The sequence below is a fragment of the Pararge aegeria genome, chromosome 13 (genome assembly GCF_905163445.1).
Source record: "Pararge aegeria chromosome 13, ilParAegt1.1, whole genome shotgun sequence".
In the NCBI taxonomy this organism is placed as follows: domain Eukaryota; kingdom Metazoa; phylum Arthropoda; class Insecta; order Lepidoptera; family Nymphalidae; genus Pararge; species Pararge aegeria.
In genome coordinates, this window is record NC_053192.1 from 1,152,685 (window position 1) to 1,167,789 (window position 15,105).

General features: G+C 36.1%; 1 protein-coding gene across 1 annotated transcript in view; it reads right to left on the reverse strand.

Moving 5' to 3' along the window:
• The window catches only part of LOC120629023, a 54,993-nt gene extending 40,095 nt beyond the window's left edge, over positions 1 to 14,898 (reverse strand). Inside the window, exon 1 of the mRNA XM_039897750.1 lies at positions 14,445 to 14,898. Within this exon, the coding sequence (XP_039753684.1) occupies positions 14,445 to 14,824 (380 nt within the window). The 5' untranslated portion in view covers positions 14,825 to 14,898. The remainder of the gene's footprint in view (positions 1 to 14,444) is intronic.
• Between the last annotated feature and the right edge of the window lie 207 nt (positions 14,899 to 15,105).

Here is a 15,105-nt window from a genome sequence, read left to right on the forward strand (position 1 = left end):
GAGAGATTTTGTTATTAATAAAAAAATAGGGAAACCCGTCAATTAAGACGACGGTCTCGATGAATAGGTATTTGAAAAACTATTGCCCATCCCTCTCTGATATTGTTATACGTTAAGAAATAAATTTTCATTCCATTTCATTGCCTATTTGCGATGAGCCTAAGCTCAGGTTTTACCCCGTAAATTGCGATAGATACTCATACCGAATTACTTATAAAAACAATATTATACTATGATAAGAAATAAAAAATTGCTCATACAAATGAAAACGAAATCATTTTTTAAACTAATTTATCTCAAAAACTGGAGAGAGGGTCACTGTCAAGTTTTTGCCCCGGTTCGAACAAATTGTAGATCCGGGGCTGAACCATATACTTTCTCACTGAGAGATACGAAAAGGCTCTGAGCCTTTATAAAGAGCAATTCAAAATTCGCCAACTTTTCAACGAGTCATGATATGAATCGTTTCGCGCTCGTCGATCATAACTTGAAAGCGTTTCACGCGAAATATTTAAACTGAATTTTGCTTTACAATTTAAGTTTTGGTAAGCGTTTAACATTACTCTTGACTAGCTCATATTTTATGTTTCTACAGATACATTGCTTTACGGTGTGACCTGCGGTTTCCCCCGCGTAAAAAGACCTTCCTCAATAAATGAAGTAGGAAACTAACGAAAAGTTTATTATTCAAAATCTTACGTATTTTTTTTTATTCCACTGCAAGTTAGCCCTTGACTGCAATCTCATTTGGTGGTAAGTGATGATGCAGTCTAAGATGGTAGCGGGGTAACCTGTTTGGGAGTACGTTAGTCATAGACATACGGTAGCCCCGTTTTTCTACGCGATATCGCACCGGAACACTAAATCGATTAGCGGCACATTTTTGACGGTAGAGTGGTAACTAGCGACGCCCTAAGCCTCCCACCAGACCAGACAAGAGAAAATTCAGAAATTATAAATTCCCAAATTGCCCTGTCAAAATCGAAGCCGGGAGCTCCTTCTTAAATTCACAGCGCTCACCGCTGCGTCCGCGCCAGGGGTCGTCAAAATAGACAGACGTAAGGTTTTATATTGTACAAACCGACTGTGTCCTTGTAAATCTCGCGGGCCTACGAGCTGGAGCATCTGTCCAGGACCACAAAATCCTTCCATAAAAAAGAGCCTGTAAGTCCTAACACATAATATGAAAGTATTAGCAAGTTTTCATTTATTTATATTTATTTATATTTACAAGTAAAATCGCGCAAACTAAAGAAATACACACCTATCTACAAATATGCGAACTTCAAATAATTTAGAACTGATATTTCCTGAGATAATACTTACCTACATGAAAAAATAGAAACTATAATAATAAATATAGTTACTAGTAGTGGTATTGTGAGGTTACTTACTCTGGAGCCCTGACCGCCGGTTGCTTGGGCATTCAAAAGCCCCGCAAACGGAGGGTGGATGTTTTTCTTTTATGAATTTTGAATAGTGCTGATTTTATTATTATCGCTAAGCATTATTATGAATAAAAAAAAAAAACAAAAAACGAAAAAAAAAAAATTAAATATAGATTGAGAATAAATATTTTGGCAGAGCATTAAATAGTAATCTAAATAAAACCAGTGAGCTTACATTATTAACAATAAATCAATGGATAAAACCCTATGGAAATACGTCATCGTAAAACGTAAAATCGATACGTAAGTAAGCTACGCAAACCTTAGTTAGTCAGTAGATAATTCTCAGAAAGGTCCGCGTGGGTTTTGTGACATTTTTATGCACTAGTGCAAAAACACTCGATTACGCTGGTTATCAAAGTCGCTTAAACAGTTTTTGTTACATAAACTAATATTATAAAGAGGTGACGTTTGTGAGTTTGTGACGTTGTAAGGGGTAATCTCTGGATCTACTGAAACGATTTTCAAAATTATTTCACCAATACAAAGCTACGTTATTGTTGAGTGTCATAGGCTATATGTTAGTTAGCCCGTAATGGGTTGATGTTTTGATGATGATATAGCTTGAATCCTCGAAATTGACGTAGGATACTTACTTTTTATCCCGAAAACATGCCCAGTTTGGTAATTAAAAACTGTAGGACGGTTTGTTGACGGGATATGTCTATACTAGCTGTTGCTTTAGTTTTTCGACCGCGTTTATTTCCGTTTCCGTTTTCCTGGTTCCGTTGGGGTCTTCTAAGTTACTCTCCGTCATTTCAATTAACTCTACGCCAAACAACAAGTTAATTGGTTGCTTAACTAGTGCGTAAAGAAAGGACAAACAACACTTTCGCATTTATAATATTAGTAGGGAATTGAATGCGTGTCTGTGTGTGTTTGTTTTACAGAATGTCTACGAATTGATACGATACGAAACGAATCGTGTTACGTGTTTGAAAGAATTTCCATTGCAGCGTAACATGCAATATTTTCCGGCAGACGCGGTGATGAGCGAACAATCGGACCGGCAACGGTCACCCGAGCCGGCTTTGTGTGCGCATTGTGCTCAATGACTAGGTACACCCCCCACGCTCCCCGTAAACGCTCAATGAACTGCGATATTCGTACTGGGGACTTACTACCATCGCTTAAGCAGTATTATTTTTACTCTTTTTAGCTTTTTGAGATAACCGTGAAAGTTCTACCGCCATGCTTGTTTCTGGCGTCGGACAGCGGTGTAAATGACGTAGTTGCGAGTGTAATAACAGGTAAAGAAACAAGCGGCCCAGGACCGTGGATTCTGGAACTTCCAACAAAAGATCAGTCAGTCAGTTGAGGTGATGATGAGGCTTAACACCAATGCCTCAAGTAGATGAGATAATGTTAAGATAATGACTGTTTCTAGCCAATACATGAAAAAAATATTAATGTATGTTCACAAAAATATATCAAAATTTAAGAGAAAATGTGACTGCAATAATTTGAACATTAGAAGCAAAAATAAACTTGCAGTGCAATATGCTAGACTACATAAAATAAGTAATTCATTTAAAGGAAATTGTATACAATATTACAATTAACTACTAGTAGATATCTTAGAGATGTCTGTGAAAAACTTCAAAGTTTGTATCAAACGTAAGCTTATAGTAAAGTCTTTTTATAGTATTAAGGAGTACGTCAACGAGAAAATTGCTTGGGTGTAAATTTTTGCTCTAACCAGGTTGCTTCTTTAATAGTCTTAAATGACAATGGTGATAAAAAATAGCTACCGGCTAAGTTTGTTGTGGGCTTCTTCTTAGACCAGGGCGCGTTTGAAACCCTCGTAGCTTTAGTTTTAAGTTGGCAAATTTAGTTATCGCCATCAACTCACTTCTATGTCCTACTTAACATGAATAAAGAAATATTTGACTTTGACTTTCATGGACACGAGGCGGTTCTACGTAGGGCGTGTTCCTCGCATGCTCTGCGAAGTGTTGTTCTGTATAAAAACAGTGTCTGTTATAGGTTATTGTTGATGAATACATGTGAAAAGTCAAAGTCAAAAATATCTTTATTAAAATAGATGGTATGCCATAGATGGCACTTTTGATGCATACATGAATTTTTACTGTGAAATTAAGAAAAATGTGCTCATTTTGTGTTCATGTGCTCATCAACTGACGTAATGATATTATCATCGTAGGTACGCGGGACGCAGACGCAATATGGTTGTTATGATATAATTTAGTTATTCAACAGAAAACAACAAGCATCCATTATGCGGACAATGTCAAGATCATTGTTAGCGCACGATACATGCACTTGCTTCATTATGACTGAAGAAACAAAAGTGAATGTGGACGAACAATGGCATCGCGTGCGCACCAACACACATCGCTGATCTAACGACCGCTGGTAACAGCGTAACCGTAGATTACTGGCTTCTGCCAGATGTAAATAAATCTTGTTGCGTTTTAATTTAATGCGATATTTTTTGAAGTTATACTTCTTTAGCGGCGTCACTAAAAACCGGCACACTGTAGTTAGCCGGTGTAAGATTTGACAGTACACTTTCAATTTTCAAAGTTGATTGCCGCTGATTAAATTGATTCAATTGTACAAAAATCTCAAACTTTAACGTTCAGTGAAACCTGGTGGTCCAATAATGAAATAACTAGATAATGCGTTATAAATAAACTTTTAATGTATTAAATACCTTTTTTCAGTGTCGTTTTCGCTACAAACGTAGAATAAGGCTTAAGATAAAATTTTTGAAAAGACTTTTATCTTGTTACGCCAATGAAGTATAACTTCTGACGCGTGTACATAAGTAGTTTTTTTAGCATATGAACTACCCGATCGTAAGTGGAAATCGCCTTTAAACAGAGCAACACTCCTCAATCGTCATAGCAACGATGATTTCTTTATAAAAATTAAATTAACACAACCATACGCATTTCGCAAGCCTTTTCATTTGATACCCATATTAAGGGGAAAAATGTTGTACCCCATTTTGGATTGAAATGGGGCCTAGTTTATAGTATTCCACATAAATGCACACACACACAACAAGCAGGCACACGCATGCACGCACGAACAGACATATGAACATTTCCTGTTTCAAAAATGTAGCCTGTCAAATCGTGTTCGTATATTAAACGTCTCTATAACAACAGTGCAATAATCTCATAGAGAAAAATTCGAAAATTAAAATTTTTGTTTGATAAATTACATCCATGAGCGTCTATGATACAACAAATTTCTTCATAGTTTCCAACTATTTTTTTTCTATTAATTAGGGAATGCATTAAAGTGATGGCATTTCAATCATATTCAAAATTGCGAACAAAGACCAATTACTGGTAAACTAAAAAACCAAATGTTCTGAACTAATTTAAACGATATTTTATTTAGTTTATAAAATTTTGTGTCATTTAAATTTCTTAAGTTCTTCATCTCGTATTTTACTTTACGGGTTTTAGAAGTAGATAACAAATCAGATTTTATATTTTATTACAAAGGGCAAGTACTTGAAAGACTCTCACATCCATCACTCAATAGTTTAATAAATACCCACTGATCCATGATCCAGGTGTTTCAAAAACAGTATAACTTTCTGTTCAACTATTAGATATTATTCAGTGCCTAATAAGAAATTACTGACTGATTCCATAGTTATTAATCATAGGTCAGTCCACAGGCCACATTGGAAAATAGTTAGTTATTCTTTGAAATCCTATATTTAACCGAACTCTATTAACTGCAGCTGCAGTATTAAAATAAAAAGATCGATAGTGAGTTATTTATTAAGTATAGCGGTGTGTTTATGTCGTAGCACAAAAAGGAAACCTCGATTTTTTGCGAAAAGCCTAGGATGATAAAAATTACCGGATATAGTTGGAATTTAAGACTGCAACGATCCATATCGGAGCTAATGATTGATATTAAATAGGTCCTAATTATCCAAAAAATACTTATACCATATGAGTATTTATATTCTAACCTAGTCTTACTTTACATTTTGGTAACATAATTGAGAAAGTAATGTAAAATTTTTCAAGCAACACCTTAGCCCACAGGTAATTGCACGGGTAGGGCGGGTCACCACCGTCACGCCATCCGTGGCTTACTTTGGAATCTTTCAGTATAATTTTTAGCCACTTGATGTCCACTGCTGGACTTAGGTCTTTTGCAGGGCTTTTATAATTCCTCAGTTGTGTGCTTCTTGTGTATAGCGGCTCCCTGCGACGCGTTTGACGCGTCATTTTATCCAACTCGTTGGGGGTCGACCAACGATGCGCTTACCAGTGCAGAGTAGCCATTCCAGTACCTTGGGACCGTGATGTCCATCTGTTCTCGAGCTACACTTCGAATGTATGTTGCCACTTCAGCTTCGCGCTCGTTGAACTATGTCGGTAACTCTAGTTCTTCTACGTAGAGAGATACGCCCATCTACAAAGCAAATGCTAATAATCACCACGCTTGGCATGCGGGTTGGTAATCGCAGTGCTGGTAACGCTTCTGCCCGTTACCGGTCAGTGGATTGAGACAGCTGATAAAGGAGTGCCATCGGTCGGTCACCAGTGCCTCGTCGGTAAGTCTGCAGGATGCACAACGGGCAGGTATTTGTTTTTTTTAATCTTATTTATTTAAAGGGGTTTGGTCACAACGTGACTATGTCACGGATGGAAACTAAACATTACAAAAAAAGTAACTATCACTAATTTACTCGCCGCTTTAAAGCTAATAGAACAAGTTTATAGAGCATCTTTGCCTTCTCGGATAAGCTGCCTTGCCAACGCAAAGAAGACAAGAATGCTGTTCCACAGACCTATATTGAGTACTTACATTTAAATTTTCTCTTACAACTAAATCCAACCTCTCGGCCTCGCACAGGGGCAGGTACGGTTGGCACTTTCGATGGATGTCAAGTACTATCCTTCCCCTTACACCCCCCTTTCAAACAGGTGAGCTCCTTCCTTGTCCTTCTTCATCTTCTCCCATTTCCTTATCCATCACGCCCTTGTAATCCTCCTAGTTTTTTCGCAAATACTGAATCTGTCCACTTATCCTGCGACATAAATACCTCCCACGCCGGTACCTACGATCAATTCGTCCTTGCACCTCAATAGGAGTTGGTATGGATTGGAGACCGGTATTTAGTCGAACGGGAATAATTACCTACACGCAATCTGTAATTTGTTAATCGATTAAGTGTAATTTATATTCAAATGTTATCTAACCTTTCAATATATAATATTATGAATTCGAAAGTAACACCACTAAAGAGGTTTTAAAAAAATTTAGAGAGGTAGCCTTAGTACAAGATTTCCTCGTTCATAATCGGTTTTCGCATATCAAACTCTGTATCGTCAAAGTAACTTGTAAATGGACTTAATAGTTAGTAGAGTCGTATAACCTCTACTTCTGTTTCTTGTTTTACAAACGTTCTTTCAAAATCATGAAAATAAGATCCATTTTACTCCGATATGTAAGTATTTCTATATTCAAAAACGACTCCTCGATTGCGAGCAAATCTTGTACTATCTACAAAGGCTACTGGAAAGAAGAAAAGAATAAAATATATAATATTTTAGATACTTTTAGTCCCGGAATTAAAGTAACGAGACAAATGCGAATAAAGTCGCGGAAAACAGTAATATAATAAAAAAATATGTGCGTGTCTGTTTGTTGGTTTGTTTGTTAGTGCTAATGCATATACGCTTAAATTAAGACTGCAAAAAATTAGAATAGTTAAGTGGGCTCCAATACAGCAGACATGACTTTTTTATCGGTAATATAATGGTACGGAAACCTTCGTGCGCGAGCCGGTTTTTAATCAAGTGAAGCGTACGTAAAGTAAGTTTTATAGTAAAGTTATAAACTACTAATTCTTAATCCCTGGGATAGACAATGAATAGCCTTCTGATAAAAAGATTTTAGTGAAATAAAATAATAAATATTTAACTAACCCATTCCTAAACCAAGAATTGTACACGAAACGATTTAAAAAGCTAGTATACAAAAGCATCAAAACTTTTTTTGATATTTATGGAACATGCGTCTGAATAAAATAATTTTATTCGGCACAAAATAAAATGCGGTTGGACGTATGCGGCACCTGCCCGCAAGCCGCACAAGTCACTGCGGCGTGAGCTCTGCAGGCAAGGACAATGGTACAGATTTGGAATAACCGGCACTGCGTCACAGAACTTCTTAACCCCTATGCCCAGTGGCGTGCACTTCATACATGCACAAAATCACTGCATACCCAAATTATTTTATACAACTCGTATTAGAGGGGAATTTTGTCATTTTATGCCATGTACCTGCTTTATGCATACCCTGGTCAAAATCACTGTGCACGCAACTGCCTATGCCTCAGGTTTACCTCTGCCTGCCTCGGGTTGCTCTGTTTTGCGACGACGGTTTCCCAGTTTCTTATTTATCTATTTATTTATTTATACTCTTTATTTGCACAAAAAAAAACAGAAGAAGAATAAAAAAAAACACAGACAGTACCAGTGTACAAAAGGCGGCCTTATCGCTTCGTAGCCATCTCTTCCAGGCAACCTTAGGATAAGGAAAACAAAAGGATGACAGACTGCAGGTTGAGCATGTAAAAAAAATTCATACTAATACTTGAACTAGATTACACAAATAAAACAACACATATAATAATAAATATAAAAAAAAAATAATAAACTAATATATACTTTAACATATCATAAATATATAGACATTCCTCATTCATAAATTCATACACATTCTTAGTCCATTAATTGATAATATAAAAAAAATGTTTTCAAGATGGGATTAATATCAAACACAATTGAAATTATTTTTTTTTAATTTCTGGACGTCAATCATAGGCAGTTATGGAGCGTTCATACTTGTATATCTCCATTACAGCGAGGTGATAATGATAGCCACATTCGTTATCTTAAAACTAAAGCTATAAGGTATAAAAAGAGCCCACACACACACACACAACGTAGCCTTGAATGTATCGCCGGCCAGTAGAAACACAAAGAAGTCAATAAAGCTAAGACTCGTCAATAAATAATTTAGTTGGTGGATCAACTAGCTACGTGGCCCAACTACAAATGTCGCTCGGGTTTCTTATTAGACGTATATATTTTGCTTTTGCTCAAATAATTCAAAATTCAAATAACGACCTAATAAGGCACAGAACAATTTATTTAGGGAAAATTAAAATACTGCCATTTAAAAGGAACAAAGTAAGATGAACATCTAATATATATATTTCTTGTGTGCGTGTGTATGTCACTGAACTCCCTGATGGCTGGACCGATTTGAAAGAATTTTTTGGTATAAGTTTGGGTGGCACCCTGGATGGTTAAGATTCACGAATTAGCCCGACAGATGGCGCTGGGGTCCGCTAGTATTTTATAAAAAACAAACATTTTTTAAATCTGTTATTACCTATAATTTTTTACGTTACGATATGTGGTGGCCGAGTTATAAAATAATTACAAATTAGAGATCGATGTATGTAATTGATTTTGTAATGATTAACTTTACTTAAAAATCTATGATTTCTAACGTTTCAAATTTTATTATAATTGAATAATTTAGATATTTTAACGAGGTGATTCGTTTTTAGACTATTTTCGTGATAAAATCTAAACTATATCTAAAGCCTAAATAGAGCTAAATCCTAGTCAAAATATGCAATGATTGCCATTCCTTTCATCATTAACGCTTGATAAAACATACATATACATAGAACATAATTTAAGAATTCTAACATCATTAATTTTAGAATTTTGGAGGCGAGTTTAATATTTTTATTCTATTGGATAAAACTTTCAAAATTTCAAAATTGAAAATACATTTATTTCAAGTAGGCCTAATTAATAAGCACTTATGAAACGTCAAGTCTGTTTGTAGTGACTCTACCACCGGTTCGGAAGGCAGATTCCACTGAGAAGAGCCGGCAAGAAACTCAGCAGATTGCTCTTTTCCAACATCATTTTAAAGTTTAACAATCTTTAGAATTGTTCCGTTTTGCAAGAGATGAAAGCGGAGTGGCCTGCTTCCAAGCAGCCTTGTCGTTAAGGAATTCATCAATCGTGTAGTAACCACGATTTAATAAATGTGTTTTAATATATTGTTTAAACTTAGGTAAAGGTAGATCTAATATTAACTTCGGTATCATGTTATAAAAGCATATACCCATCCCCACAAAGGATTTCTGTACTTTTCTCAGACGATGTGCAGATATCACTAATTTATGTCCGTTTCTAGTTAGTCGACTGGTTATATCGACTTTTTGTTTATAATTACTTATGTTTTGTTTAATAAAGATAATATTATTATAAATATATTGCCAGGCTACTGTAAGTATACCTATATCTTTAAATTTGGTACGAAGGGATTCGCGTGATCTAAGTTTATATATCGATCGCACAGCTCTTTTCTTTACTAATCATGTGTCTATTTTGCAAACCAGAACGAAACATACTTAGTAGTAGTATATTTAGTAGAACGATGTTTAATAGAACTTATGGATAAACAAATATAACTATATAATTTAATACGCTTTCATAGTCAGGTAGAGGACTTTGCGAAACGGGAAAAAGGAAATGAAGTGCGGGCGCAGTTTAATTATAAAGTTAACGGAGTTACATGCGTAAAATTATATGTATAAAGGACAGGCAGTCCCGTTCAATAACTGAAACATCTTATGTTGATGAATGGTCTGGTAATATTTAGGATTATGAATAAAATAAACAAAATATATTCTGTGCAGACTTTTTTAAGAACTCATAAAAGTAACTTTGTGATACGTAATTTCAACACACACTCTAGTGCCTTCTTCCTTGTTGCCCTGTGCTTGAAAACTTCTAAGTAACATCAAAATGCAGCTGGATTCGTAAATTTTTTCGACATCTAATTGATGTGATTTGCTATGTGTTATTTGTTAATTTCTTAAAACGTATTAATTTCCCCAGACTGTGAATAGAGGTAGTTACGTTAAGGCAGTTAAACTAATGGTAGATATTATGTTATTAAGTGTTGCGCGTGTAATTACTTTACTTCTGAATTTTCTTGTTCAGGATTATAGTTTTAAAGATGGGAATAGCAGGTAATTGTGGCAGAGAGAATATGTTGGGATTCGAATTGAAAGACTTAGATGTATTAATTAGTTTTATTTTTTAACTATTACAAACCTACTCACGTAACACTGTGAACCCCATTTACCCATTGACATTAGTTTTAATTTTTAATAGACAACTTTTTAAAAGCAAGGGTTCAGCTTGCTTTAAAGAAAAAGTTGTTTACCACTACCTCGATAGCTACCATAGATCATACACATATGTAAAGTGCGCATTGACTTTCAACAGAATATAAACGTTTTTAGGAAAAAAAAACGTTGCACTCTGTTTTAGATTAAACGTTTCAATTCTTGTTTTTTGCATCATTAACTCTTATAGGATTCATATTCATTCATTATCTCGTATTGCAAAACTCCGTCAATTGTGGATCAATTATTAAAAAATCTCTTATTGATTGTTAGGTACTATACCTATAGAAGAGGTTTCAAAAGCTTGTTTCCACTTACGACGGATAAGCAATGCCTAATCGAAAACAATTCCTATGCATACCTTAACCTAACTTGTCTGTTTAATTTTATTCTAGATCTGGTTATCAAACAAAACCGAATTTATATTTTTTTCTTCTCGAAAGTGTCAGTTTACGAGTCCACTAAACTTTACGATCCGGCGATCGGTATCGTAACTTTAGACGGCGCCTGAAGTCCTTAGACAACTCATTATGAGTTCGTAAAACTATTTTTTTCTCTATTAATCACCTTAATCAATACGATTAAGCCGATTCCTAGTCGTCTTAATCGGATGTTTAGTGAAAACAGGCAGAAGTCTCCCAGTTGCATTATGCGCTTCGGGCAGCCACCGTAGGAGATTGATCCCCCAAGAATAAAAAAAAATCCCACCAAGTTTATTAGCGAAAAATTTGTTCGAAACTTTTTCAAAAATTGAAACCTCATCTGCAATCTCTAACATAACAAATACACTTATTAAAGGTTCTCAACCATAAACATTCAATACAACCATTTATACATTCGTTCGGTGCATGCTGCATTGCCATACTTTAACAGTTTTAAATTAGAAGTTAAAAGCCGAGAAGGTAATTAAGAATCGATTGCACCATTAGTACTTAAGACAGTCATTAAAAAACGTATCAAAAAGGTATTTTTGCATAATATTCTTACTTATAATTTCTTCTAACGGAATATTTGGGTGCTAGATTATCAGTACGATAAGTTACCTCTCTAACATTTGTAACCGTCCAGCCGTTTCCAGTCAATCTTAATCCGAACATCCGCAATAAATTTGCGAACTGACAAATGCGCAAAGTTTAACTATATTTCCTACAATCAATTGAGGCTCTTAAATCTTGGAAACAAGATTGAAAATAGCGCAATCCACTCAGTTATTCAATAAATTGGCAGAGTATTCAATTTTCGGCGGGTGCTCGTGGGACACAGACCTTTAAGATTTCTCTCTACTTGTCGTAAGCCTAATTAATGTCTCACGGGCCACTTCAGTTTTAAGACAAAGACAGATTTTAAACATGTATCCCCCATTCCTAATGAAGCGGTCTCAGGTAACGTACCTACTGCGACTCTTTTTCGAAAAGATCAATACTAAACAATTACTGTCCCATATCGGGATTCTAAACCAACAACTTGAATAAATAGAATAAATAAATATATTACGCCAATAGACACATCGCCAACCAGCCCCAGAGTAGCTGGTGTTATGGGTGCTAAGATAACTGACGAATATACTAATAATATACAGATAAACTCCCAGTTGTGGGAATCGAACCCACGGCCTTGGACTCTGAAAGCAGGGTCACTGCCCACTGTGTCAATCGGGCGTCTAGACAAATCAGTTACTTTATTCTTAATTTATCAGATTTGGAAACACGGACGCTAACTATATGCCTCATAAGAAGGATCGGAGTTATTCAGAGGGAGATGGAAAAGGCTCGAAGTATCAAAGTTGATACTTAATCAAAGAAGAGATCCACCGTCATCGTCCTCCACGGCTAGCATGGGCAGGAGACAATTATCTCTCCTGGGACAGGATATAAATGTATCTTCTCCCACAGCTTTATCAACTGTTAGAGCACTGGCGCACAAGTAGAAATAATATACAAATAATATATGTGTAATAATAAACGCGGGTAAACTTCTCCTATTCCATGTGCTTTAGGACACAATTCAATTCAAAATTCATTTATTTCAACTGGGCCTAATATAAGTACTTTTAAAACGTCAAGTGTCTGTTTGTTGTGACTATACCGGAGGTTCGGAAGGCAGATTCTACCGAGAAGAAGCCGGCAAGAAGCTCAGCAGTTGCTCTTTTCCAACATCGTTTTACAATTTAACAAATTTTGTTCTATTATATTTTTGTGAGATGAAAGCGGAGCGACTTCTTTCAGGCAACCTTGTCATTAAGAAATTCATCAAGTCATAGTTGCATAAGAAATTAATAGTCATTATAATTTGGGGAAATAATTTTTGTCTCCTGCCTGAGCTAGCCGTGCAGATAGAAGAAATACAGTTACCGACATAGCTCAACGCTGAAGTGGCAATGGGCGGGCATGTGGCTCAGAGGACCGATGGACGTTGGGGTCCCAAGATGCTCGAGTAAGCGCAGTGTTGGTAGACCCCCGCAAACGACATAACACTAGTCACCGGGAGTCGCTAGATAAAGAAGGATTTAGTGATAGTGGCTAGGGCTGTTCACTTGCTCTCCGAAGGTCACTTTCGTACTCATTCAGTTACTTGAGTCAACGTTGTTTCATGAACCGACGATAACGCATTAGCTAAAGGGTGGAGTGGCGAAAACGGCAAAGATTCGATTATAAAAAAGTTAAATGGTACTTTACCAATCGAGTACTCAAAACGCTCTACGGTTTGCGGCCTGCCAAAATTGATATCCCACATATAGAATATTTAATACTACTTTAAATAAAGCTGAAAGGATCGTCAAGAATCGTCAATCTATGGAACTGAAAAAAAAAATTGTTTATAGCCAAATTCTTGAGGAAAGTTATAGGCTTTTAAACATCACGCTGAAACCCATAAAAAATTGGGATAGGTATATTATGTAGAACAGCAGATGAATTTTTTTATGGAAAATCATTAAAAATTATACGCGTAGTTGGTAGTTTTCGTATACCGCAATGCCTAGTATCAATTTGTTTCAGATTATTTGTGTAGAACTGACGTAAAATACATGTATTTTAAATATCACTTTGAGTACTTAAACTTCACCCGTGAAAAACGATTACTTACTAATTAAAAAATATCCTTATTCTCTAATTATAATTACTTAATAAGTAATTATATAATAAGTAATAAGTTATATTTATCAATTGTTATAAATTTTCATGTATAGTCTACTATTTATGAGATCTTTACATTCTAAAAATAAGTTTAACTTTGAAAAAAAAAATGTGTGTTTCCGCAATAATTAAAACATTATTACGCATTTAGTACAAATCAAAGTGGAGACATTCTGAAGATAAAATAGTTAAATCTTCTTATATGAATATTTTCTAAATAATCCTTTTTTAGTATGATAGAATGTAAACAAACGTGTGCCTGCGATTTGTTTTCATCTTTATAAATTTACGAATCAACGCACTGGCAATTTATTTTAAACCTGTTTTACTGCAGTAAACAAAAAATCCTTTTCCGGGAAAAATAAATGAAGATCAAACTTAAATTAATAGAATTATGTTTCGCAGTAACAGAATGTTTGATAAAGTTTCCAAAGCCATAACGAAAATCAAGGGGAACTAAACTAAGTACCTATAATAGAAGTTTTTTCACTGTGATAACTTTTGACAAAATAAAAATTAAAACCTCCATGAAACTTTGATTGAGTTTGTAAAGCTATCAGAGTTATATAATTGTGTTTACTATAAAGTTTTTTAGTTTCATAACTAATCATAAGAAGAAAATGAACTCACTAAGTCTCGATGAGCTCGCAGTTGAGGAGCAGTTTATCCTCGCCGAGCTCCACGACAGCAACCGTCTGATCGTGGAAGTATATCATCCGGAGAGTTTCGTTGCTAACTCTCCGCCCCGTATACGGCTTGACCCCCGGCTCTCGTCTCTCCGCGTCCTCCGACCTCGCTCCCACCGTCCCCACAAGGCCAGCGAGTGACCAGCTGGCGGGAAAGCTGAAGGTGAAGGGTTTGGCTGATGCACTTTGAGGTGAGGAGACCGCGATACAGCAAATAACAATAACTGATATAAGTGATTTAAGGATGCCGTCCGCCATAGGGGCGCCTCGGTTCAAGGCGTCACGCGCGTATCTCACAGCGCTGAGGAGTCTTCGGAACGACATTATTCCATGTCACAGATGCGAGCGTGTGTAGCGAGTGCACAGGTCCATGTCGCGGTGCGTGCGCCCGCCAGGCCGGTGTGTCGCGGACTGGCGCGGCCGCGGGCCCGTCTGCGGCGTCACCTGCACTGGGCACTTTCTTCGCTGACGTCACGTAATTTCACTTCTTACAGCCTCGTAGTATTATGTTGATAGTTCGACACATTGTTGTTTGTTAATACGCGAGTTTTTGCAATACATATTTAGATATTGGATTAAAGCAGGCGGGCGTTACTTTGCGGAAA